We start from the raw sequence: 27,509 nt of genomic DNA on the forward strand, positions 1-27,509 counted from the left end.
AAAGTCAATCAAATCAACTCTTACAACTCGCTGTATACATATTCACTCATTTATTAGATTACCGCTACCCCTTAAAATAGTGTTTGTCGCTGTAATATCGTAGGTGGTTTTCATCAAGCTAACTAGTACTTTGACAAATCTCCGGCGAAGATCCAGCAAGCTTCAACGACGTCCTTTTCATTGCAAAAAAACAGTGAGGATCGGAAATCTATCTAATCACCTAGGTCCCAATTGTTATATATTGTTGGTGATTAGATGTTAGGTTTTGCTTTTTGGCTTTTTCATATATTGAGATTTTTATCTTGGGCAAATTTCACTCAGACCCTTTGAAGTATCTGACAATGACAGAAAGTACCCCTCAGTTTTTAAAAATGACAGAAACCTCCCCTATTTCACAGTTTGGGTTTCATTCCGTTAGTTCCGTTAGTGAAATGGACGGAAAACGTACGGAAAAAGAAATTTTCAATTTTATTTAGTTCTACAGCTATCTTAGGGCTCTTATTGAACGTCCTAGAGCAAAAAATTAATTATGACCCTTTTGGATAAAATGGTCAGAAAAATAAGATCTTCGCACCGATTCAAACGGATTAAAAATTGGAGCACTTAAGTATCTTCTCTTCATTTGGTTCTATGGCTCTCTCAAGGCTCTCATTGAAAGCCTTGGGGCCAAAAATTATCTATGACCATTTAGGATAAAATGATAAAAAAATAAAAATCTTTGCACCGATTCAAACGAATTAAAAATTGGAGCACTTAAGTATCTCCTCTTCGTTTAGTTCTACGGCTATCTTAAGGCTCTCATTGAAAATCTTAGAACTAAAAATTAATTATTGCACTTTAGGATAAAATAATCAAAAAAATAAGATTTTCGCACCGATTCAAATGGATTGAAAATTGGAGCACTTTAAGTATTTGCTCTTCATTGAAAGCCCTAAAATCAAATAAAGAGTAAAATTTTAAATGCTCCAAAATTTAATTCGTTTGAATCAATACGAAGATTTTATTTTTTTAATTATTTTATCCTAAATGGTCATAATTAATTTTTGGCTCTAGGACTTTCAATGAGAGCCCTAAGATAGCTGTAGAACTAAATAAAATTGAAGATTTCATTTTCTGTACATTTTCCGTCCACTTTACTAATGGAACTAACGGAATGAAACCCAAACTGTGAAATAGGGGAGGTTTCTGTCATTTTTGAAAACTGAGGGGTACTTTCTGTCATTGTCAGATACCTTAGGGGGTCTGAGTGAAATTTTCCCTTTTATCTTTGTTAGGCCTATGAGCTGTGTAAGTTATGACAGTATTTCATCCGTGTAATTTGTGTTTGTTCTTTCTCAAAATAATATTTAGTGAATCGGGTAAAGATGACTAGTCAAAGAATTTGACTATCGGGGCCGATGAAAGGGTAGTGATTATGCACTTATCTCCTTCTGCGGTCCATCAAGTCCTAAACAAATAATCCGCGACATTTATTTGTTCACGATACTTTTCTAATGTGCCTTGCAAAAAATTAACTTATTCCCAGTGATTGATCAAGTCATTCAATTTTTGGTTCAAACCTAGATGTCAATAATTGTAAACACAAAATTGAAAAAACTGATCAAGTCACTATCAATATTCAAATGAATTGATTTTTTACAAGTCAAACTAAAAAATTATCGTGAACAAAAATGAATGTCTCGAAGCGAATCGCTCATGGGAAATCCAAAGGGAAATCAGCAAAAGATTAGTACACAATCGGTCCCCCTCTATTGGTCCCCTAGCAATTTTGCACTTCAAATTCATGCCAATTTCCCATCCATTTCCCCTATGTCACTCTTCCACCACCCATTACTTCCATCCAAAAACCAAATGAAGTCAATTGACTTATCCACCCATCACCTCACTTTTAATCTTAATCAGAACTTCCAAAACATTTCGCCCACATTTTTCTTAGGCTCCAATTAATCATGCACTACAACACCTATACAATCACCACAAACCGTCGTCGTTTCTTTCCCAACCGCCAATTTTCTTCTACACAGGCGTTTCTCTCTCCTCTGTTTCAGAGCAGAGTAGAAAAATGGAGAGCTATGCCTACGCATTAGCTCTCTACCCATTGACCCCATTCCTCAAATCAGTAAAACCCACCAGCCGAAACACTAAACCTCAACTGGGTCTCGTCTCTTGTCGCGGAAAATTGTGTCTGCATTCTGATTCGAGCCTCAACAGAAAATCCTCTGTTTCGTTGTTTGTTTCAAACCAGAGGTGGAATGGGCACAAGGTCAGAGCCGCTTCGGTTCCCGGAAACACGGGCGAAACGCAGCAATCGAAGGATTCGGTTAGGACGTTGAAGCTTGGTTCCATGTTTGCAATCTGGTATCTACTGAACATCTCCTTCAACATCTACAACAAACAGGTCTTTCGTTGTTTCTTTCATACATATCTATCTCATATGCATATATAACCCGGGTCCGGGCACTGCGCACGCGATGCATGTGTAGATCGTGTTATGGAAAGAGGAAAATCTTGAATTGAGATTAATCTGCAATGAAATTTGGGATGTGAAAAGAGAAAAGAGGGGAGAAAAAATTGGCACTGACAGTTGTTTTCCACAAAAACGTGCAAAACCAATTCGGCTAGTATTACGGGCGTGCCAGGACAGGATTGTTGTCCGAGTTGTTTTTAAGGCCTTCGTGCCTCAAAATCTGACTCCTTTTGAGTGATTGTGCTTGGCCGAAAGGGTAAGGCCTCGCGATGGTTTGTTGGTTGCCTTTCCGAGCTAAGGACTTAAAATTTTCTGACCGTTGCTAGGAAAATGGAAATAAAGATGAAACGAGGCTAAACTTGGATCAAACGAACTATTTTAACGGTTTAACGAAGCTTGGATACAAGGATTATGATAAAAACTTAAACTACTATGAAGTGAGTACAAGCAAAGTTTGAAAGAAATGAAAATGTAGTTGCATAAGCTTTGAGCTCTTGAGGTCGTGGACCCTGGCCAAGGCCTTCAAAACTGTAATTTATAGGCAGGAGCTTTAGGCCTTCAGCTACTTCAAATGCTTCAATGCATGCCTGCCATGTGGCCCTCTTGAGCTGCTTCAAAATGCTCCAATGAGAGGCTGTTCTTTGACCAAAACGTGTTCTTCACTCCAAGGAAATGGCAAAGGCCAGAAAAATCCTTCTTTCTTGCATAAAACTTTGCAAAAGGGCAAAAGGAATTTCGGCCCTTTAAGCATTCAGGCCTTTTGAACTGCTTCAACACTCAAGCTATTGCTTGAATGGACATCTTCTAGGCCCACCAATGCTGATGACCGAGACTTCTCCAGGCCTTACCACCATTATATTGGTCCCTGCATCTTTTGTGGGCCCTTTATTCCTCTAAGTTTGATTTCTTATGGAAGAAGAATCAAGAAACAAAGGATCAACCAGACCTGGGTGAGTTGCTTGTGAGCAGCTTGCTTAGGTCTACACGAGTCATTCACCAGCAGCTCCAAGGGCTGCATGTACGCCACCTGTCCTTGGCCTTGCTTCATGCTAAAGGATGGTGGTCACTCAGACCTTGAGCTGTTTGTGAGCAGCTTGTCCAGACCTACCCAGCAAGAACATTCTAGGCTTTTGAGCTGCTTGTGAGCAGCTTAAGGCCTTTTCTTGCCAATTAACGGGCCATATGTGACATTTTTAAGGAAGTAGGCCCATCTATCAATTGGGCCTGAACTTGAGGTGAATCATAGGCCTCCATTCTCTTTGTAAGCCTTGTGAGCCCAATCTTGAAAAGAAAACTTGGGCTTTAACTGATTTGAACCTATTTAGAAGGCCTTATTATTTCTTAAGAACTGGCCTAGGCCTGGATAAAAACGCCCAGATTTGGTGGGTCAACCCACGCCTTTGGCCTGTCTTGGGTTTGAGCTTGTGATAATTAATATAACCCAAGCCTCTGCAAAACTCCATTCAATCAATGGCTTCCAAACCAGCCCCATTTCGTGGGCAACTAGTTATAAGGTTTTTTCAAGGCCATAGATTGATTTTCAAGGCCTCTTTTTAACCCATAAATTCATTTTCTGATTTTTGGCCAAAAATGGGTGTAAACAACAGTGGTTTTCTTCTTTCTTGGTAAGTTTTTTAGGTAGCTACAGGGGTCATTTGGGTGAAAAAGGTGTCAGCCACATTCACACCAATGAGTGTTCCTTTATATTATGATAATAAATACGTATGTATAGGTGTGTGTGTGTGTAGAGAGAGAGAGAGAGAGTTTTACTACTGATGCATGTTTACAGGTTTTGAAGGTGTACCCATTTCCAGCAACTGTAACAGCGTTTCAATTCGGATGTGGGACTGTGCTTGTTCTTCTAATGTGGGGACTTAATCTGTATCCAAGACCGAATGTTACTAGATCACAGGTATCTCAGTGACCAGTTGTCTTGTTTTCCCTTAGTTAGCTTGATGCAAGTTGTGAGACCTCATGGGCCCGTTTATTTGACCGGAGTAATAGTGAAGGGCATGTAATCCCGTCGGACAACTATTGATGGCATTACTATTAGTGATATAGTATACGATATACCCATGTTCAATTCGGTCCCTGAATATATTAAGCCAAACACCTTTTATACGTGGTCTCCTTGGATATATAGTCCAATCCTATTCCGATGATCATATACAGGCCTTGTAAGTAAATAAAGTGTTTCTTTTTTCCAGATACCTAGTGAATTACCAATTACCATATATATATAAAGCTCCGGAGGCCTTGGGTCTAAGGCTTCAGTGTAGGCACAATGATTGTTTTCATGCATGCAACAGCGCACTTATGCATTCAAGGAACACTCAGACCACTGTTAGGTTTATGTTAAGTTTTTGCCCGTTCCCTAGTAGCATAAACTTTGGGGATTATTATTATGATTTCCGTGCTTTCCAATTTTTTTTGCAAAATCTTCCACCAGAACAATGTGAAGGTGACGTTTGTGCAGTTAAATTGTTAACCAATTTTCCACGGGTACCTTTTGTTTTGAAGTTAATAGGTTTCTAATCAGCCATTTTATTCTCTATGCTCCTCTCTTTGTTGCACTGATTATATAATCTATTACATGTTACTTCTGTATATTCATTCTTCAGTTTGCAGCAATCCTACCATTAGCTGTGATCCACACGATGGGCAATATCTTGACCAACATAAGTCTTGGAAAAGTTGCTGTTTCCTTTACTCATACTATCAAAGCTATGGAGCCCTTCTTCACCGTTGTCCTCTCTGCCCTTTTTATTGGTGAGGTAAGGGCTTTGTGCTCTTTTACTTCTTTGAATCGGCATGGCTGAGTGGCTAAATGTTGTGGATTTTGTAGTGCAACAACACAAGTGATGAGATATCATTGGATTGGAGATCTAACAAATAAATAGAAAAATAGAAATTGGTAATTTTCCATGCATCCATGAGATCAGCAAAGAATGTTGTTTAATGTACTTCTTTGATCCCCTTGCAAGATGGTTGAGCTCTATCTTCATTTATTTGGTGCGAATTGAAGAATTAACAGGACAGCTGAGTAACTGAACAAAACATTCTGGATTTAGGACATGGAGGAGATGTAAAGCTTGATTTGGTTATAGGATTTCTTGAAGGGAGTTGAAAAGGAAAGGAAAAAGCAGAAGGAGATGGTCAATGAGGGAGAGAAGCTAATTAGTTAGTTGTTTGTGTTTGGTTGAGCTAAGGAAAGGAATAACAATTTTTCAGAAGGTCTTTTGTTTTATTTGTTTGGTATCCGTTAATGTCTACTGTCAGACTAATTTCATCTCCCTTTCTCTTGCTTTCCCTCACCAATCTTAGATCCAAACGTGGCATTAAGGCCTAAGAGTGGGTATTCCAATACAAAGTTCATGTGGGGGATAACAATCGATGTCAAGTTAGAAGTTTAATCAGGCTGTCATGTGTCAGGATATTAGATGGAAAGTATATTGCTTCTTGCTCTCTGGAAAATAGTTATGGACTTGTTTGGCATGGGAATGATTCCTTTCTGCTTTATTCTTATGCTTGTTTCAGTGTTTGCCTCTTGCCTGTAATTGATGACCCTGTGTGACTAAACTGAAAGTGAAAAAGGAAATGACTAGTTGCTACACCATTTTCCCATTCTTACGAGTTCTGTGTCTACTGAAGATTCAGACTTTTCGATCATTTCTTTTAGGCCAAGGTTTTATTTCCTGAAGACGTTTGACTGGATAATCCATATCAAGGGAGCTATTTAACTCTTTCTTTGATTGTCTTGTGCATACAGTGGCCCAGTATTTGGGTAGTTTCTTCCCTTGTACCAATTGTTGGAGGAGTGGCATTAGCGTCGTTCACTGAGGTGTCTTTTAACTGGTACAACAATAATCCATGGCTCTATAAAGGAATTAAAGACTCATTCTCGGCAGAAAAGTTGAAGTATGTTTCTGAGTCTCTGACATGGGATGCTGTATTTTCTTTTGGGACAGGATAGGTTTCAGTAGTGCAATGGCTTCCAATTTGACCAACCAATCACGAAATGTACTTAGCAAGAAATTCATGGTCAATAAAGAGGTAAGTATGCCTAACACCATACTGGTTTCTATTTTCTTATTCAAGCAATGTCTTCTAGTTATAACCTGCAATCTGCGTTTCCAGGAAGCTTTGGACAATATCAATCTCTTCTCCATTATAACGATCATTTCGTTTCTTCTACTGGCTCCGGTTGCCATTCTCACGGAAGGAGTGAAGTTTAGTCCATCATACCTGCAGTTTGCTGTAAGCTCCATGTGTAACAAGCTAGATTACCTTATTTTATGCATGGATCACCAAATTGTGGATGGAAAGATATAGGGAAAGCGAAAGATAGGAAAATAATGGATTGAATGAGCTTAAGATATTAATTTGGATTCCTTGTCAGTTGTCCTTTCAGTACATTTCCTCAAACTCATAACCCAATGCAACTTTTTTTTCTTTCCTATAACAGGTATTTCAATATTACGGGTTTTATCCAATTTTCCCCTTGATATGATTGTTTCTACCTGATTTCAGGCAAATCAAGGGTTGAATGTAAGAGAGTTGTGTGTGAGATCTCTCCTGGCTGGTTTCTGCTTCCATACTTATCAACAGGTGGCTTTTCTGTGTCTTGCGTTTTCATTTACCTTGTGAATTAGTCATCTCATGCTTGCTTGTTTTAAAAGGACCACGGTATTGAAATTAGTTATGCATGAATGTAGTAGTTTGCGGTAATGCCATGGAAGAGTTTGGAAATTATTCACGGACTCATTTTATAAATGAAAACCTCTGTTAGTTTGAAGACACTAGACAGTATCTTACCGCAAAACATTACGAGAAGTATTCAAAAATTTGGAATCAAGCAATGCCGACATCGACTTTAGATGACATCGACTTTAGATGAATCGGACCTTTAGGACACTCATGTGGACACGAGTCTATTCCACTTGAATTGTACTGTAACTATTTGTGCTTTTTCTTTTGGATTCTGACTGTCAGGTTTCATATATGATTCTACAAATGGTGTCCCCAGTAACCCATTCAGTGGGAAACTGTGTGAAGCGAGTTGTGGTCATTGTATCCTCAGTTATCTTCTTCCAAACACCGGTTTCGCCCATCAACTCTCTTGGTAAACCCCATATCGTCGATAATTGCTTTTAAAAAGATGGCCGTCATGGCATTTCTCGGTTAATAACCGGCTGAGTTTAACTGCAGGAACTGCGGTGGCTCTTGCTGGTGTGTTCTTGTATTCGAGAGCAAAGCGCATAAAGCCGAAGGCCTCATGACTTCAATGTTGAAAGAGTGTAAATTGTGTGTTAACAGAAACTCCAATGTGATTAGTGGAACCCAAACCCGCGCAATATACCCGCTATTTCACCTGCTCAATCCAAGATCAATGGTGTCAATTTAAGTCCAAGTTACCTGGTTGAGATAGCATTTATTGATACATACATTGATTGCAAATGTTGTATAGTTCATATTATTTTCCTTACAATTTCAAGAATGATTTTTATTTGCGACAAATTGCCCACCTTTTAAATCAACTAGCGACAAATTGCCCACCTTTTAAATCAACTACCAAAATCAGTGCTATAATTTCTCCCCCCCCCCCACCCACACACACACACACACGGGGAGGGAGGGAGAGAGAGAGAGAGAGCACCACCCAGAAAAAAGCAAAAGAAAACAGTTTAGACACCTCAGATTCTCAATGCCGACCACTATGAATATTACTGAGAGGCCAAAAATAGATAACATAATTACTGTCAAATAGCTACTCCATAATTCTTCAATAAGATGAACACTTAAGGACATCAGCTTTGACAACATAATTTTCAATCTTGTTACACCATAACGTCGTGAAAATACTACTAATCCATTACAGATGTCTGCTCTATTGAGTTTTTGAATCTATAAATACCAGGATGCACCCCCCAAAAGGGCAACTTCAAAACCACTGCTACAGTTACATCTCCCCCGTCTCCGAGCCCCCACCACAACTGAGAATCGAAGGAAAAAGAAGAGAAGAAAAAATACAACACAACCACCAATCGATGGTAATCCGCAGTCATACAGCTTAATGGAGAAGAGGGACGAGGATCTTAATCATCCGCTGGAATCATGCCTTCTTCATCCGCTGGAATCATGCCTTCCTCCAATTCACCCTCCTCCCCCAAGTACGAAGACCCAGTTCCATTCAGTCCACCTCTTGTTGCTTTTCCCCACTCATCGTCATCTGATCCCTTGAGATTTTCCTTCCTACGACCACCAGATGAGGAACGTGGAGGTGGGTCCACAGAATTTTTGAATCCCCTTTCAGTGTCACTTTTGTATGAAGGTGCCAAATGTTTCTGAGAGCTGCGGATTGGGGAACGTTCACGGGCTGGCAGAACCCAATCAAACCTGTCAGTGCTACGGCTACGGCTACGGCTCTCGGCCCGCCTCCGAAAGTCTCCCCTACCTGGAAACTTTTTTGGGCTTCTACTTCGGCTACGGCTACTACTTCGGTCAGCACCATCCCCAGCTCGAACCAACCTGTGGAGGGCTTTGTTTGGGCTTCTACTTCGGCTCCGGCTTCTGCTTCTGTGATCACCATCTCGAGCTCGAACCAACCTTTCATTAGGGACCCGATTATGGTAGCTTCCATGAAGATCCACATCATCATTGAAACTGCGACCATACCTGTCACTGTCAGGAAGACATTCATCCCACCATTAGTTAGCAAAAAATATGATAAGAATGCTAGGAGTTTGGTGGGAAATGTCAGGTAGAAATAATATTTCATTCGAGTAAATGACACATAGCAATCAATCAGAAATATAGTGATCACACTCAATCATCGGAACAAACTCTCATCAGATGCTATAATACTTGATTCAAGGAATACCCTAATCCTGCCATAATGATATGAGAAATGAGAAGGGAACATGAATAGGAACAGGCAAGTACAATAGGTGTATGATTTTATCGCTAACAAAAATTGGAACATGTGTGTCTCTCAAGTGATAACAACCAATAAAGCATAACAATCTCTTCTACCTTCAAAAAAAATTCTCTTCCAAATTATTCATGCAAAACACACTTCTGGGAGCATACTCCATTCTCTAGATCTTAAATTAATCACGTTGGATGTTTGTAAAACTTTAGGGATCACTTTGGAATGACAAAATTCATGGTCTTGGAAAGGTGTACCGTCTTGCACATACAGAATTGTAATCGGCGAAGGTATTGGAGTTCCGCATAATGCCAGACAAAAGAATTATACATATAGACAACAAGGAACGAAGATATGTACCTATTCCTGGAGTCACGGTCAAAACCACGGCCACCAACTCTGTCTGGTATCCCCCAACTGCCCCTACCCCCATCCCTTCCACTGGAGGACAAACCATTACGTCCACCATGGCCCCCCTCACGTCCACCAGAGCCAGAACCCCACTTACGCCTAGGCCTGCCCATTCCACCACCACGTGAAGCCATATCGCGAAGTTCAACTGGAATACGCTGGTTTGCTCCTTCCAAAACCTTAATGAGATCTGAAGCATGCTTTGCATCTTGTTCGCTCAAAAATGTGAAAGCCACCCCGGTGGCACCTGCCCTCCCAGTTCTTCCAATCCTGTGCACGTAATCCTCTACTCCCGTAGGGAAGTCATAGTTGATAACCATCCTGTTTCAGAAAATGAATAAACATCCATCGTTGCAGAATCTTTACAATTTTATACACCTTCCATCCCATATGTGTTGTTCCTTCTGGGAATTCAACTTCTCAAGGGGACAACAAATAATTGAATCAAACTCAATTTGAGAGGGGTTAATTCCCTCGATCTCCCCTGTATCCCAACTTTTTGATAAAATCAATGCAATCAGCAAGGATAGTTTAGGAAAAAAAGATTTTTAGTTAAGAAACACGGTTACAGATACGGGACAAAGAACGACACAACGAGACACAGATGCAAGGATACGTGATTTTCCCAAAAACAAGGTCATGGGCAGGTTGGGGGATACGCTAAATACATACAGATACATACACAAACATATAAAATTCTAATTTCACACAAATAAATAGATTTTCCACATTAAAGAGAAAAAAAATCCTAGGAAAAAAAAAGAAAAGAATATTTTCATTACACAATTCCCATGTTCCTCATTCCTGATATCCCTTATCCACGACCAGCTAAAAAGTAGGTTCCTCGCTCTTCCGGGGAAAAAAAAACATCACACCCCCCTTGGTTCTCACTTTTATTCTCCCTCACTTCATGAAATGAATTAATAAGCTTTACTATTGAGTTGAATCTAGAAGAAATAGGCGTTGATCAGATTAATATGACTTGCGAGTTGCGAGTAAGGCATCCATTGAGAGCATGCTCGTTTTATATTAGCTTTTCTCCATAACATAGATTATAACTTTCGTATTTCTTAATCCTATCAAGAATATTTCTTAAAATACCACAGAATATTACAATTTTTATCCTTAAGTTTATTTAATATAAGGCTTTAATTCGGTTCACATTTCAAATATTATATTTATTACCCAGTTTTATGTTTTAAAAATTACATTATGACCCAAAAAATGTGTCCACACATGTCCACTACATGTCGGGTACCTGATACGTGTGACTACGAAATAAATTTTGGACACATTTTCAAGTGTGGGAAACGTGTCAGGAATGTGTCCGTGACTGGGATAAGAATGTGGAAGGCCCAGAGACATATCCACGCTTCTTAGCACGGTGGATCTTGGTGGATAAGAAAAAAATAGAAGAACAGCTCTGCGTGGGTTTATTGAGCTCTTGCAATGAACTTGGAAGAAATCAAAAGATAATCTAGGAACACAATAAGCACAATCAACAGTCATGTTCAACAGGCAATTCACCCAGCCTCACTTTATATTCATATTCACAATGTATAAACAGTCATTTGCTAGTAACGAACAACCAACCTGATATCTTTGATGTCTAATCCACGAGCAGCAACATCAGTGGCTACAAGAATTGGAGACCTCCCACTCCTAAATTGGTTCAACACATAATCTCTCTCACCCTGAGATTTATCTCCATGAATAGCAGCAGCTCCAAACTGGCGAGTTAGGCTACGAGTAAGTTGATCACACATCTTCTTGGTTGTACAAAAGATAAGGACTTTGGAACCTGGCTCTAGAGATCGCAGTATCTGCTCAAGGCGCCTCTGTTTCTCCATGGGAGACATTATTTCAACATGCTGCAACCAATGAACAAACATACTATTAGACTACATAAACAGACAATACAAATTACCACATAAAAATAGAAATCTAGAAGGCAGCTATTTGATGAGAATTCTTATGTGCACCAAGATACAGCAAGACAATCCACCCCAACCAAACTAAACAAAGTGGAAATCAACATGATAGGGGGAAAAGAAGAGGGTGGGAGGAGAAAGGAGGAACATGAAGCTGGGTATTGTTACCTGGGTAATAGCCTTGTTGGCAACGAGCTCATCAATATTCCCAATGTTAACCTGAACAGGATTGACCAGCAGATCAGCCGCAATTTTGCGAACCTCCTTGGGCCATGTGGCAGTGTACATGAGGGTCTGCCGGTCAGAAGGCACCTCTTTCACAATCTTGCGTATCTGGGGCTCAAAGCCCATGTCCAGCATTCGATCCGCCTCATCTAACACCAAGTAAGAGACTTGACGGAGGCTCACTCTTTTCATCTCTAAAATATCATTCAAGCGGCCAGGAGTGGCAACCACAATATCTGTACCTCTGTCTAAATCCCTCAATTGAGGGCCCTTTGGTGCTCCTCCATACAAACACTGAAATTGAAAAATCACATAAAAACCAACATAAGTCATATAATGTAGGAGTGCATAATGAACATTAAAGCAAATCACTTGGAGCCTCATTGCCATTAAGGCCATATTGAACATGACATGAATAAAACAAATGTAGAGAACAAACGGCTGATTAAAGGGAGAGATTATTTTTGGTCTTGTTTTGAAATAAAGATAACTATTTGAAATTCATTGTTGATAATTCCAATCCCGCCTCAAAGGATTGAAGAGCAAGATCTTATCGTATGCAGGCTGCGCCGTGCTCATCAAATAGGTTATGTTTAGGTAGTTTTGGAAGATCACGTCACCAAAATGAGGTGGTGTGCCCAACCGATAAAAAACTGCCCGCTTCCCATCTACCGTGAATGCTCCACATAAGTTAAATGGCAAACGGAAGGTGTGCGAAATTCAATTGAGTCAACTCCTTTCTTTAATTACTTTATCCACTCCAACGTGAATTTTACCTTCTGCATTGACAAAAAAAAATAAGTACAATCTTTATCCTAACATTTTTTATGTGGAAAATACTGGTACACAATAATTCCTCCCAAGCCATTACCTTTGATTGCATATCATAGAGGAAAAAATGCACCAACTTTGTTGGACTCTTTAAATGATGATATATTGAACCCCATCACAATTTGATGTATCCATTAGCTATACAAACACGTCTAATGTTTCCCATACAGAGTACTCAGGAAAGGGGGAAGTGATTACCATGAACCCTCACATCATGAACTGTAACTCACTTTCCCAATCATTGATGAACCTGCCTGTAAACAAAATAGTTTTTAATGTATTCACTTGTCATGAAAACTTAATTTCTATTATCTTGCATGCACAGGGCCGACCCTGAACATTATAGGGCCACCTGGAAAATGGGGCCCCTGTTTGCTTTTATAGAAAATTTTAGAAATATATAATAAGTTACGAAATAAACAGAAATAATCCAAAGAAATAATAATCTCAGATTTTTGAATTGAAAACTAGTCAGTTAATGTATCAGTAATGAATTACCCCTTTTCTTAGAATTTGGGGTGAGTTTAGTTTAGCGTGAAATTGGCTATCAACATCCTTCAATGATTTGGAATATTCAAAGCATTAACCTTTTAATTGGTTGGGCACAACAACACTCTGGTGACGTGGTGTTGCAGACCTACCGCATAATTTCTCGGCAAAAGGGTTAAGGTTTAAGGTTGCAGATGAGAAAATGAACAAAGATACAAAGACCCATCAGAATGACAACATTATAAATCTTTCCGAAGCAATTAACATCACATATAGCCTAATGGAAATGAAACATTCGTATCAGAGGGTCACTATTGAAATCCACCGCAAATTTTCCTCCACCATTATATTAGTGTAAACCAAGACCAAACGAGCAGAACCAAATAGGCAAATACTGATTCCCGAATAATTTCAACATCACGGCATAGCACCTCTGACACATGCATCAAAATCACATCGTGGTCAAGAACACAAGGTACAAATGTTAAAAAATAATTATCATACCGTGGACGATATTCTTGACGATTTTCCGAACTTAACAGCTTCCTCCTGTATCTGCGTTGCCAGCTCCCTTGTTGGAGACAAAACCAAAACAGTCGGACCAAGTTGAGGATTATTGCGGAGGCGCTTCAGATGCATAAATCCTGGAAGCAAGTACCCCAACGTTTTACCAGAACCTGTCTTGGCGACAGCAACAATATCACGACTTTTAAGAGCAATCGGCCATGACTGTGCCTGTATTGGAGTAGGTGCAGAAAACCCAGCTTTGTGTACCTGGAAAAAGCAAAAACCAGCAACCCCCATAAGCAGAGGTACCGGTTTCAAGATTTCTGATTGGTTTCTTTTTGAACTCTTGTGCGAGTGGTAATGCAAGAAGCAGCATCATCCCCCACATGCAGGCAGACAATGCTTGCTGATGCAAGCTAGAGCAGGAGGAGGCCCCTTCTTCTGTTCGGACCAATGGCAGACTGAATCATCGCCAACGGAAGTCTCCGCCACGAACTTGGGTGATTCGGAAAGCCCTTCTCAAATTGGTCCACCGTGTCAGGGCGCTCCAAATACATGCAAAACCCCCCCACAAAAGAGGGCGGCACAGCGTACGACATTTAGCTCCTCCCAGGAGCAAATATCGCACCTGCGACAAAAAGGACAGATGGAAAAAGAATGAACATGAGTTCTCAAGCTTGCCAGCAGACCTCCATCAACCACAGAACTTTACACAGAAAACACTCAGCTTGCGCAGGTCAGTCAAACTAACTTAGACTTTTAGCCAGCACAGAGACAACAAAATGAAAATAACCAAATTAAATACCTCTCTAAGAATCTCCGGAGGAAAACCAGTATCTTCAAATGATGTAAAAGGAGCGGGTACTTTATCTCCCTGATAAAAAGTTGAATTGAAAAACCATCAAAAAACATAATTGAGAACTAAATGTACATAACATCCCATCGAACCTTGCATATAAAACGAATTCTTCAGATACTTACACTAACACTTATTTCATGCCGACGGCGATAAGACTCCGCAGATGGACCATTCCCATTGTCTGAAGGCCCTTGGCCTCTGCCAGAAGAAGCTACATGTCCAGCACCTATTTCCCCATTAGGAACTTTGTAAGGATGATCTGATCCTCTTTTCCCACTCTAACAGAAAGAAGAAAAAAAAGAGAGAGGAGAGACACCAGTTAGTAGCCGAGACCAATGGACCAAATCATCATAAAGGTAAGTGGAGACCACAGGCAAAGAACCACCAACTCCATTAAGAAAATTAGAACTTTAAACATGAGTAAAGCAAACACCTGATAACTCCTTGTTCCTGATGCAAGCTTTGATGTGGCATTGCCACCTCTGCTATACCTGTCGTCATCATCATCATAGCCACTGTCACGATGTCTTCCTTGAGAGGATTGTTGAACTTGAACAGAAGAACTTATAGTGGCAGCAGATGACTTCTGTGGTGGAGCTGAGCCTGTACGTGAAGATGCAATAGGCTTCTCGTACTGAGTAATGTTGGTCTCCGGATTCCAATAGTAAAGATAACCTGTTTTACCATCAACTAGGCCCTTCCAAGGCTTGGGAAGAGTTGGGTCCTCAGGAGCATAACGGGGAGTGGCGGTTGCAGATGCCATAGCAATAGGGCAGATCTTTAATCTCAATCTTCTACACCCACATTAAAAAAATAACATTGCACATAAAGCCAAACAAATTGTTAAAAAGACCTTTCAGCAAATTCGCTAACCAACAAAGTTATTATTAAACAAACATTTCACATACGTGTTAGAGAACTGCTACTCAGTAATCGAAAACAATCAAGTATAAATCCGGCAGACCCTAACTAGAGCAAAGGTTGTCATGAATCAATATATACAGTACTACAACATGAATACCTGCATTTGCTAAACAACAAACAAGGAAAAACCAAAAGTGTGAATTTGAGGGTGATCTAGTGATAGATTAGTTTGACACACGAAACAAGACACGTCTCTATTCACAATGACCAAAATGTAAACAAGTTACAGGAAAATAGTCCCATGCATACAGAGAGAATTCCAGGGAAATCTATACATAACAATCAGATACTTGTTCATTAAAACAAAAAATCACAATGGAATGAAGAATTAAAGAGACACTAGGCACAAATATCACAGTTCAAGAACCTTATATGACATACTAGGTAATCAAGAAGATCGCCTTCCAACACGCAATTCACAATCTTAGAACCTTCCAATATGTAACTCGCAAAGTGCAATAACTATGTATCACCCGACAATAAGTTCACCAAACAAGTTTTTCTTTGTTCTATAACAGAAAACAAAACAAAAACAAAGAAGCCCCACCACGCCAAACTGCCAAACCAAAATACGATTCCCAGAGTACAATAACTACGAATACGAATCGAAGGAAAACTTGTTCATAGTAAGTACGAGAAAACCCCAAACATATTCCTCAAGCTCACCGATACAATGATTCCGAAAAAAGACTTGTGCTTCGGATGGTAGACTTTACAACAGAGATCGAAGTCCAAAACCCTAATCAAAACCCTAGACTACAATATCATCGACTGCAGTTGAACCCCAACCACGTACGGAAGCGTTTTATTCAGATCTGAAGCAGTTTGAAAAGAAACCCTAGAAATCACGTGACACTAATAGAACGGATAGTACCTGAAGACGCCGCTGAGAAAGGCTGGAAACGGACGGAAAGATGCGGCAAGAGATGGTCTAGGGCTCCGACGGACCTCGTCTCTCTCTCTCTCTCCCCTATTACGACAGCGGAGAAGGGAAAACTACGCGCTTCCGGCGGTCCAGAAGCGTAACAGAGGAGATCGAAAGTTGGACGGTCTATATGGGCGCACACTTTCTACGAAAAAAATATTCTGCCTTTTCTTTTTCTTTTTCTTTTTCTAAATGGGCCCTTTTATTGGCCCTTTCTACCTTTTCTTTTTCTTTTTTAACTGGGCCCTTTTTATTTCAGAAATGATACTGTGTACAAATGCCTTTTTGGGCATGTTTTGGGTAAAAAAAAATATCGAAGCCGCTCATTTTGTTTAAAATATTTTGTTTATGGTCCTTGCAAAAAATAAACTCAATCCGATACCGGTAAGGACGTTTACAAAATATCCAACTTTGCTTTAGAATTCAGGTCTGAATTCTATAACAAAGTTGGATGTTTTGTAAATGCCCTTACCAATATCGGATTGAACGTATTTTTTGCAAATATCATAAACAAAGTATTCTAAATAAAATGAGCGGTTCCGATCATTTTTTTGAGACCCGAAAAAGACCCAAAAAGTCATTTGTACTCGTTGTTACAGATTTAAAATCTGTAATAGTAGCACCACTCTTTTATTTTACTTACTAATGTTTTCTCATTCCGTTTGAAAAAGGAATTTGATTTTGACACTTCGCTTTTAATCATCGGCCCTCTACTTTTGTTTTTGTTACTTGTTTGAAATTACAACAATATTTTTTTATGTGTGAGCAAGTGGATAAACATTAACAAAATAAAATGTAGTAATTTGGTAATTCCACAAAGAATAAAGACAACAAGTGAGGTGTCAATGGCTAAATTTAAAGTGACAAAATCATTTTCATTTAATGATGTGTTTTTAAAAAAAAATTGAGTTTAATTTTTGGGATAATGAGTGAAAAGAGAAATTAGGGTAATGATTGGAGATAGGGGTAATGAGTAAAGAGATAGAGAGAGAAATGATAATAATAATAATAATAATAATAATAATAATAATAATAATAATAATTGGAGATATGTGTAATAAAAGAAGAGAGAAATGATATAATAATTAGATATATGGGTAATGAATGTTTTTTAAGTTGAATTTTTTTTTTTCAAAAAACCAACCAAACAAAGCAAAGAATTTTAAATTTTTTGAGAGTGGACAATAAAATATCAAAATTTCCGGTCCTTGCTCACAGTTTTTTTTTATCAACGAATTGAGTGAAATCTCCCTTTCGTGTGAGCATCCCCATTCTTTTTTTTTCTCATCTTTTTTGTCTAAGCATTTCCACCCCTTTACCCATTGTAGAGACCCGCAATTTCTTTTAATAAATTTAAAATGTGTTATGTGGAGTAAAATGAAGGAATTGGTGGAAGATTTTGATTTTGGGGCTAAAGTGTTGGAATTGTAAACTTGAGGATGTGTGTGTGATATATGCTATATATGTATGTGTGTTTCGTGTATTGGGGGAGGGGAAAATCATTTTTTTTTCCAAATCCCACTCCCTCTCTCTCCCAACCTCTCTTCTCCCTCTTGGCTCTCTCTATATATCTCTCACTCTCACTCAAATTCCTCCAAACCAACACAAAACCCATACAATACACCTTCCAATCATTCATCCTTGTGTATATTAGAGTTCGAATCGCGTTCATAAGAGCTCGGTGGTTCGTATTCGGCTTGGTTAAGAAGTTTGAAGTTCTAGGGCTTGGGAAATCCTTGGGTTTCAGCTTTAACACTCGAGTTAGGGATTTCTCTCACTCTTTATATGTTCTTGAGTTGGTTTTGTGCATGAAATCGTGTCTTTGACCGTGGTTGTTGTTGTTGATGTTGTTGTTGTTGAGAAACCCATGAAAATCTGCAGAAAATCTGCTCGAACAGCCTTTTTTATCGATACCTTAGCATTTGTTATCGATACCATTGTGTTCCAAAACCCAAAAAATCACTTGTTATCGATAACATTTGCCATTGTTATCGATACCCTTGCGTCTGGAACCATTTTTGATCAAATGGTATCGATACCTGTTGCTTATCTCCAGCATTTGCTGTTTTGCTTCATTTTTCACCGTTTTGGTTTCCGATCACTTCTAACTATTCTAAACCACTTCCAAACATAGTCTTTCGCACTCTAATGATCCCTTGGTCATCCTCATTCGTTGGTTCTCGTCGCGTTGAACACAAATATCAAATGGAATAAATTATCGTCCTAATGCTTTGTTGATGCATTCATTTAACTATTAGTGGTAATGTGAGATGCTAAGATAGACGGAGTGATCATGCTTGAGCTAAATGTGGGTGTTGATAAGATTGAATGTTAGATAGGAGGATAGATAGATCATGAGACACAATGCGAGAATTTGACACTTGATGCCATATAGTACGAAAATAACAAGTTTGGAAATAAACTGGAAATATGAATTGGTATGTGGACCGTTTACTCGATATCAATCTCTCTCTTTATTTATAATCGTACAATCAAAGCCTTAGAACTACATATGTCGAAAAACAATGAAATGAGTTGTGGTCAGATGTACGGGGTCATGAGTACCCGGAACTTGAATCGGATGTCCGGGGTCATGAGCATCCGGAATGTAAATTGGATGTACGGGGTCATGAGCACCCGGAAATGTATTGTGGGTATATGGGGCCCTAAGACCCGGAAAATCTCTTAAGTTCATTATTCGGTACGTTAATGGAGGAAGAGCTATCTGAGCTCATATTGGAAGTAAATGAGAGATGTACAGGGTCCTTAAGACCCGGAATGTAAGCCAGTAACCGTAGAAGTGTACAAAATGAAATTGATCAATAGGGACAAAAAAAAAAAAAAAGGATGGCAAATAGATCGATTAATGACAAGTGAAGTGCTCTTGAGCCTTAAGTTCCTTCATAAAGTTACGATGGTTGCATTCTCTATCATTGTCTCCGACTTCATTTTTTATGTTCAAACCTCCTCATTTGCATATAACGTTTGTAGAGATTTTTCTACTGGGCATGTGTTTTGCTCAAACCTATCATTCTTTCAGGTACAACTCAAGAGCATTAGCATGGAGTACTTGGCGTGCATATCATCTCATCCTTTTGAAAGTGAACATCAAGGAAACAACTCAGATATCTTTGTAAACTCTTTTGAGAAGACATAAATTGTAATTTTCATTTAAATCCTTGGTTTAAAAGTATTGTAATTATTTACCTTATCTTTGTCTAAACTTTGAAACTTTGGGGCCAGAGTGCCATTGTTGTAATCTTTTGAACTGGATCGTACTCAATAAATGAATATGAGAAAGTCTTTTGGGTTATTATAAGTATACCGCGGTGGTTTTCCTTTTAAAAGTTATTATTATTATTATGTTAAAAATCGAGGGCGTGACACCCATATTTTGAAGAAATTTTTCGTCTACCGCTGCTCTCACCACTGTTTTTTTTTTTTTTAGGTTTAATTATTAATATCTCGAAACACACACGAGATAATGGTACAAAAGCTCCACAACATTCAAGCAATTAAAGTATATCTCAACCAAAGATGGCATGTACCCCTAAACAAAAATGAGAAGACCCAAAATTCAAGAAGGGAAAGTTGGCAAGATGCAACACCAATCAAAAATAACACCAAGCAAAGAAAACCTAAACAACCCCCACCTCCCCCGGAAGGAAAATATTAGACCTAGGCTTTGTTTGGAACCTGCGGAAAAAGAAGAGAAAGAAAGGAAAAATTAAAAAAGGTTCTCTCACATTGTTGGGTTTGAAGAGATAGTGGAGAGAAAATAGAAAATTTTAGAAAATATGTACAGTACATTTTTCCTCTCATTTTTCTTTCCCTTCCTTTTCCCACATTCCTTAACTTCCAAACAGAGCACTAATTTTTTAGAATACTCCATCGTATTCTGGTTTCTCCTCGGCTTTCATTTTTAAGAGCTCCTTCGCCCAGAAATTCTCCTACCCATGAAAGTTCACTCCCAGAGTTTTTCTACTTCCACCACTGCTACAGCCTACTCTCACCACTGTTGTTTGTCACTAATCAAGCCTCTTTCTTTTGCTACTCCTCCAATATCATCAAATCTATAGCAAACCCCTACTATGCCACTGTTGTTTGTCACAAATCGATTCAAAATTTGGCGTTTATGTTCTCATTTTGTCCGCCAAATATCATCAATGGACATATGGTTGTCTTGGTAGACTTTAAATTCCAGTCACAAAATTGTCATATCCATGAGATCGGCCCCGAACTCCGGGTAAGTTACTAATTGCATCGAACATGAACAATAATTTGTAATAAAACATAAAGGCATAACTAAGTGAATGCATCACAAGGTGTTGGTTTTAGCTGTTATTTTAATATTATGATATTATTATTAATTATGGGATTTTTTCTTAAAAGGATAGAATGCAAACGCTCTATCCTCTTGATAAAAAATCTCATACAACATCACCGACAGTAATGGCAGTTGGCATCGATTGCATACATGTTCTTGACTACAATCTATTTAAACCCTTAAAAAAAAGTAGGATTTTTATTTTGTAAGTGAGCTGAAAATATCTTTGTTTTGAGATAAACACTTTTATACTTGCTCGGTACTGAAAATGAATGATTTATTTAATTTTCTATTGCATTAATTAAATCCATGACTAACGTGCTTGCAGAGTATATGTAGTTTCACACGACCTTAGTTTTATGGAGTTGTTACTCGAATGGCTAAAATATGTTCTTACCCTTAGAGCATCTTCAATTCTTACCTATTTTTTCATCCAAACAAATTTGAACATTCTATCAGTAGCCATATTTAAAGCTGAACAACCCCGAGCCTCTTTAATAAATGAGCCTCAATTCCAGGCTCATTTCATTAAATGAGCCGATATCAACCTCACAATATTCGCTTCAAAATTAAGCTCGCGAACAAGCTTGAGCTGGACTCAAGCCTGGGCCAATTTGATCCAAATTTCATTGGGCTCGAATTCGCTAAAAACTTAACAAACAAACTTGAACCTTTAACTCAATTGGACTCATTAGTAGCCATACTTAAAGCTGAAATTAATTCATTTTATTAAGGGATGTGTTAATTAGTAACACATTGCACGACCTTCAACTCACCAATTTCGCTTTGACTCCATTTCTTTTGACGAACCAACCTCGAGCCTCTTTAATAAATGAGTCGAACATCAACCTCATAGTATTCACTTCGATTAGGCTCGCGAACAAGTTTCAGCTTGACTAAAGCTTGTGCCAGTTTGGCCCGATCGAAACTCGGCTCGCCAATTTTTTTTTGGAATTGAACTCGATATCGCTAAAAAATTAACAAACAAACTTGAACATTCAATTAGCAGCCACATTTAAAGCTGAAACTAATTCATTTTTTACTCTTCAAATGAATCGATTCTTAAGAAATGCATTTTTTTGTCCAACTTAATAACAAATCACGACCTTCAACTCACCATTTTTCATTTCAACCCCATTTCTTTTGACATAGCATTCTGAACGCGGCCATTGCTGCTCCAAGACTTAGTCATCAAGATGCTTAGTTATCAAGAAATTTGAGAAAAATGACTAAGTATAGAGCAACAATGGCCGCGTTCAAGATGGTTCGTCAAAAGAAATGAATTGAAATGAAATAGTGAGTTGAATGTCGCATTCCTTAAGAATCAATTCCTTTGAAGAATAAACTTGAACATTTTAAAGCTAAAATTATTAAGAGAAGGTGATGGTATTTTTACCAATTTTACCAGTCTAACCTTTTCAGGCTTTAAAAAAGTCAGGGTTCGAACTGAACCAGTACCGTACAAGACGACGATGACACCAGAGCGACCCTCCTGTTTCTCCCATCACCACCTCCAATAAAGGTGGACGGTTTCTGGTCTCCTCTGCAAATAAATTGAGGAAGGGTTCAAATCGAGAGACCCTCAATTGGATTTGCTCTTGGGTTTTGGCTCCATTCCGCCAGGTGAGTTCTTTTTCCCGTCCTTTCACTTGTCTGGCATATCGCATGCATGTTCTTCACTACAATCTGTTTTAACTTTAAACCCATCCAATCGTTGGGTAATATAAGCGCTTGTTTAAGTTATTAATCTCTCTCTCTCTCTCTCTCTCTCTCGTGCGCGCATGTAGTTCACTTTTGCTGCTGGTGCTTGGATGTATTTGCTGACATGTTACCTTTCCATCAGTTTGTTGTACACACATTCTCATTCACATGTCTTCTTTCTATTTTCTTTGTAAACGATCAAGATTAGCAGCTGTATTTGTGAAGGGAGCGAACCTTTTTGGTGCAAATTTTAATTTGTCAAAGCCCCTAAAAGTGATCGCCTTGTGTAGCTCTACAAAAAGGTACAATTGTTCACAGTATGGAAGCAATTGGAATGGCTAGTGAAAGTGATATATGCTGTAATGCTTTTATTCTAATTGCAAATTATTTCTTTCTAGGAATCTTTATTTCAGTCAAACGCAATCCTGAGTTTCTATTAAGTTAGTTTAGAATATTTGCTCTACATCATATTGTGTGAAGGGGCAAAACCTCTTGCTTACAACATCTATCTGATCTTCTTTTTTGTATTGTGCAGTGCGTGATTAAGGAAAACTTCAACTTTAGTTTTTTTTTCTGGGGAAGAGGCCCGAAAATTGTCCAGACTTCGATGATAAGGGTGAGTTAACAATTAACTGTCGTAAATAGAAAATGTTTGATTACTTTGTAGAATTAGGTTTTCTGTAGATATGTGAACAAAACTTGGGACATGGAGAAGTTTGGTGTGATAGTTCTGCCTTATTTCAGGTCTCATACCTCCAAAGGAAGAATTGTGCTTTACCTCAGTTTAAGTTTTCTGAAATTTTGATTTTGTTTAGTGAAAAGTTTCCCTTACAGGACTTGAACGCCATGTGAAGAAGGACGACTAGATCTCTTTTGTAAAATATATGTAGCGCGTCGATGTTAATCTCAGGAAAGAGAATTTCTCCTTTCCTACTAAGGAAGCTAAGAAATCTTCCTTCCACCATCAGCAGCCCATGTTTAGGGGTTTCTCAAGAGGGAGATTAACAACATAGCATGTGAGTCTTTGGAAAAGTAAGTCTAGATACAACCGTAATGCAAATTCCATTGCTTTGATTTGGTAACTTCTGTAATCCAGAATTAGCTCACGTATTGATGGTCCGTTTTGTGAATTTGTGTTATGAAATGGTTATATATATATATATATATATATATATATATATATATATATATATTATAAGTAATTAGGTTATATTACCTTTCCAACATCTTTCAATCTGACGTAGAGCGCGAAAATCAATTTCCACGGATTTTAGTAACATCCAGTACAAAGTGGAGCGTCTGTGTACAAAAGCGGAGCGCGAAAATCAATTTCCAGTGATTTTATCAATTTCTTTTGTCCAAATTAGTTGCTCACCATTTTTGATCTTTTGACATAGAAATCTGAAACCAGCCATTGCTGCGCCTCCGTGCCTCAACATTTTCTCGAATTCTTGTGAGCTTCCAACAATGGCCGATATTTGGGTGTATAGTTGGGTGTGGTGTTAGAATTATTGTTTTAAATCACCATTTGTCTTAAAAGCTGTTAAGAAATAGGCCCAACAAGGCATATCAAGCTCTCCAACAGGCTTCCTTTTGCGAATTACATTTTTTGTAAGTTTTTTAGCAACTTCAGTTGTTGAAAATGTTTTGTTCTTACTGTAACTAGCTTCGGAAATGTTGAGCACAATTTTTGTGACTTATTAAGTTTGGCTTCCAACGTCATTACGCCTTTCTTTTCTTTTCCTTTTTGTGTTTTGGCAAGCAAGTATTTTAATTTCATATGATATTTCAAGAGGAAAAAAGGGAATAATGGGTCTCAACAAGGGATATACTACATGATAGAGATATGAAACAATACATAATTTGATTGAAATCAAACTTATAGAGGAGATTGATCAGTTGAATATGGGGTTGTTTTCTGTTGAACAGATCCAACATTCCCTCTAGGATCTAGCCATTGCATAAAACTCTCATAGAGGCATGATGAAGTAATAGCTAACTTCTGTACTTTGTGGTATCCTGTTTCTGACCTGTTTATGTAGTTCTGAGCATTCGATGAATGTGCATTCAACTCTAGAGCAGTTTGTTTGGCCATGACTGTGACTGTTTCTATATTCACGTTTAGGGCAGGTTTAGAACTGGTTTCGGTTACTTTTGGAACTGGTTTCAGAGCATTTGGAGCTGGTTTTGGAACATATTTGTAGAGGACCGAACTCGACTCTTGCTTCGTTGTGCTCGGCAACAGCTTAGCCACACCTATCGTTGGTCGTCGTCGGTTGTTGCCGTCACCTTGCATTCAGAACGGAAAGAACCGTGCCAAGCTCGGCCACCCTGGAGAGGTGGACCCGTAGACGAACTTTTGCTTGGCCCAAAGTCCCTTCAGGTTCGGCTACCCTTATGCTCGGCTACCCGCACGACCAGTCGGGCTCGGCCACCTGCGCACTCACGTGCGTCCCGCGTGCTGAGGCGGTTACACCAAAGGATAATCATGAGCGCACGTGAAGTGTGCCAGCTCACACCAAAACGGTTACCAGATCCGTCCTGCGACGTCATGACGACGTTGCCTGACTCGTGCAAGACACGTGCCCGTGCTTGGGGAGCAAGTCAAGGAAATTCTATAAATACTGAAGGATAACGCCCTTGAAAAGGTACGCACTCTCATACGCAACTACCCATTCAAAACCCTAGTCTCTTTCCTCTCCTCCGACACGCACTTATCCTCTCGCCGGAGGGCCTTGCCGGGCAACCCCCGGCCAGGTCTTAGTCGTGCGTTCATTGTGCAGGCGGCGTGGAGAAGGCTAGGCAAAAACTGAACCAACGGAGGAAGGATACGAGCCACAAGAGATCACGGGCCACACAATTGGTGAACCCGACGTGAAACTTCTCAGCCTCTGATCCAAACGGCTCAAACGCTCTTTCAAATAGCCTTCCTCTCAAAAAGACGAACGAAAACTCAGCGGCGATGGGCGGAGATCCACCAAACGTCTCAGTTTCTGGAGCCAAGGACGCCAGTGGAAACGCGATCCTCCCACCGTTTGCAGAAAGGCACATGTCCATCTCACTACCACCGGATTCTGGGCTCTCTCCGGCCGCAGACGACATAACAACGGCCTACATCCGCCTTCTGCAACGGCGAGACGACGAAAGAGACAACGAACTCGCAGCGCTGAGGGCGGAAGTGGCCCAGATGAAGCAACATATGCAGGACGCAACCCCAGCTGCCTCCAGATCCACCGGAAGCGGACGACGGAAGCGAAGAAACTCTCCTCCCCCTCCGCCGCGGGACCACACCAACGAGGCGGGCCATCGCGTCTCCGTCAAAGACCGCCTAGGATTTACGCCAGAAAAGGGAGACGCCCGGGAAATTATCCTCTACAAACGACCTGCAACATCTGGTACACACCATTCGAGGTCCCACCACGAGTGGACCCGCACCAGGGACACCGAATCATTCACGAGCACGTACTCGACTGGTCGCGCGGAGTTCTCTCGCACGACGGCCTCATGCCGAAGCCGAGACTCCGTCGAAACCAGGCGCCACGTCTCTGAACGCCTCGGGAGGATACCACCAGAAAACTTGGATAATGAAAACGACGTTCGGCGGAACGGCAAAAGCGTACGGATCGATGGGGCGGAGAATGAGAACAAAACCCATTACGATAAAGAGAAGTCGGTTGGCCACCCCCGTAGGGAGACAACGGACCTACGGGACAAGCTTCGCAGTCGTGTACGCGAGAAAACCTCAGAACGAGAGAAGCACCCGAAGAGGCCGCGGACGGACGAGCTAGGCAAACCGCCGCGTCCTGGATTCGAACGGCAACTGAAAGACCTCGGTATCTCACCCTTCACCTCCCACATCATCAACACCATCGCAGAACCCAATTTCCACCTACCAAAATTCACAAAGTTCGACCCAAGCACCTGTGAGGCTTACACTCACCTCATTCACTTTCGTCAAACCATCGAGTTGTGCACTACAAAGGACGAGATCAAATGCAAAGCGTTCCCATCCAGCCTCGGCTCTCTTGGACTCCAGTGGTTCAACAAATTGCCCGCTGGATCCATACGGAACCTGGCTGACCTTGAACGCGCCTTCAACACCCGCTTTATCACCAGTAATAGAACAGCAAAGGAGCCTGAATCCTTGACCCAAATGAGGAAGCTCCCAAATGAAACACTCAGGCACTACGCGGAGCGTTACTGGCAACTTTTCAATGAAATTCCCGGAATCGATGAGTATTGGGCCGCGCGTACCTTCAAAAATGGGTTGGAATCTGGGAGCAAAATACTCGATGAACTGGCCATTCGACCACCGCACGGCATGGGAGAATTAATGCGTGTGGTGGAACGCTTTTGTGCTCTCGAAGAGTTCTACGCGGACCGGGCCGCTCAGGGTATTCCCAACTCAACAGCCTGCCTACCGACGACAACCCCCCAGCTGCAGACACCAGTCGCAACTCAACAATCCCATCCAAAGAAACACGTCAACAACATCAAGGAAGGGAAGAAACGCCAGCCAAAGGAGCACGACTACGTGGCTGAAACCACCCACTTCAAGGAACCCATCTGGTCCTTCCTGAAGGAAATCATGAGGCAACCATGGTTTGAGTGGCCGCAAGGCAAACTGGGTACAGACAACGGCCAGGCGGATCAGAACCCAAGAAAGAAGTGCTCATACCACAATGAGCTCGGCCACTACACGACGGCATGTGCTCCATACAAAGCATTGTTGGAACGACTGGCAGCCCAAGGCCATCTTGACCAATACATTGATCGAACAAAGACGCCCGCCCGCCCACCTGTCGGAAATCCCAACCCCAACGAGCCGCGGCCGACGATACATGTCATTCACGGTCCCGTGACCAGAGAATCCGAAGCAGATCTCAAAGCCGACCTCGACCGCGCCTCCACTTCTAAACAGGTGCTTGCGGTAAGACCTGGGTCAAAACGCCCGCGTCCGGACGAAACACCAAAGTGGACCATC

General features: G+C 40.2%; 2 protein-coding genes across 6 annotated transcripts; one reads left to right on the forward strand and one right to left on the reverse strand.

Moving 5' to 3' along the window:
- The first annotated feature begins 1,816 nt into the window (after window positions 1–1,816).
- Window positions 1,817–8,985, forward strand: LOC131298865 (phosphoenolpyruvate/phosphate translocator 2, chloroplastic-like). 3 transcript variants are annotated; one of them, XM_058324371.1, is made up of 10 exons: window positions 2,406–2,580; window positions 4,071–4,092; window positions 4,257–4,379; window positions 5,089–5,241; window positions 6,237–6,322; window positions 6,436–6,520; window positions 6,605–6,724; window positions 6,998–7,075; window positions 7,460–7,589; window positions 7,676–8,985. In XM_058324371.1, exons 3-10 carry the CDS (start codon window positions 4,332–4,334, stop codon window positions 7,744–7,746), a joined length of 771 nt encoding a protein of 256 aa, XP_058180354.1. In that variant the 5' UTR covers window positions 2,406–2,580; window positions 4,071–4,092; window positions 4,257–4,331; the 3' UTR covers window positions 7,747–8,985. The 3 variants fall into 3 exon arrangements, with proteins under 3 accessions (XP_058180353.1, XP_058180355.1, XP_058180354.1); XM_058324370.1 differs by lacking the exons at window positions 2,406–2,580; window positions 4,071–4,092 and adding an exon at window positions 1,817–2,398; XM_058324372.1 differs by lacking the exons at window positions 2,406–2,580; window positions 4,071–4,092 and adding an exon at window positions 2,221–2,358.
- LOC131298862 (ATP-dependent RNA helicase-like protein DB10) lies at window positions 8,221–16,615 on the reverse strand. Of its 3 annotated transcripts, none has more exons than XM_058324362.1 (9): window positions 16,447–16,615; window positions 15,082–15,442; window positions 14,771–14,926; window positions 14,595–14,663; window positions 13,787–14,056; window positions 11,906–12,256; window positions 11,400–11,677; window positions 9,756–10,127; window positions 8,221–9,148 (listed from the first exon to the last, which is right to left on the reverse strand). In XM_058324362.1, exons 2-9 carry the CDS (start codon window positions 15,409–15,411, stop codon window positions 8,563–8,565), a joined length of 2,412 nt encoding a protein of 803 aa, XP_058180345.1. In that variant the 5' UTR covers window positions 15,412–15,442; window positions 16,447–16,615; the 3' UTR covers window positions 8,221–8,562. The 3 variants fall into 3 exon arrangements, with proteins under 3 accessions (XP_058180345.1, XP_058180346.1, XP_058180347.1); XM_058324363.1 differs by having other exon boundaries at window positions 15,082–15,439; window positions 16,447–16,603; XM_058324364.1 differs by having other exon boundaries at window positions 16,438–16,590.
- Window positions 16,616–27,509: the final 10,894 nt, after the last annotated feature.

This window comes from Rhododendron vialii, chromosome 8a, assembly GCF_030253575.1.
Source record: "Rhododendron vialii isolate Sample 1 chromosome 8a, ASM3025357v1".
Lineage (NCBI taxonomy): Eukaryota > Viridiplantae > Streptophyta > Magnoliopsida > Ericales > Ericaceae > Rhododendron > Rhododendron vialii.

Bases quoted from the DNA above. Each gene is read 5' to 3' on its own strand.
- LOC131298865 (XM_058324370.1), top strand. From the start codon at position 2,063: ATGGAGAGCTATGCCTACGCATTAGCTCTCTACCCATTGACCCCATTC. The intron at 2,399-4,256 runs GTCTTTCGTTGT...GCATGTTTACAG, and splicing joins TCAACATCTACAACAAACAG to GTTTTGAAGGTGTACCCATT. The intron at 7,076-7,459 runs GTGGCTTTTCTG...TCTGACTGTCAG, and splicing joins GCTTCCATACTTATCAACAG to GTTTCATATATGATTCTACA.
- LOC131298862 (XM_058324362.1), bottom strand. From the start codon at position 15,411: ATGGCATCTGCAACCGCCACTCCCCGTTATGCTCCTGAGGACCCAACT. The intron at 14,057-14,594 runs GTATTTAATTTG...TGCTTTTTCCAG, and splicing joins CTCCGGAGATTCTTAGAGAG to GTACACAAAGCTGGGTTTTC. The intron at 9,149-9,755 runs GTACATATCTTC...TCTTCCTGACAG, and splicing joins GACCGTGACTCCAGGAATAG to TGACAGGTATGGTCGCAGTT.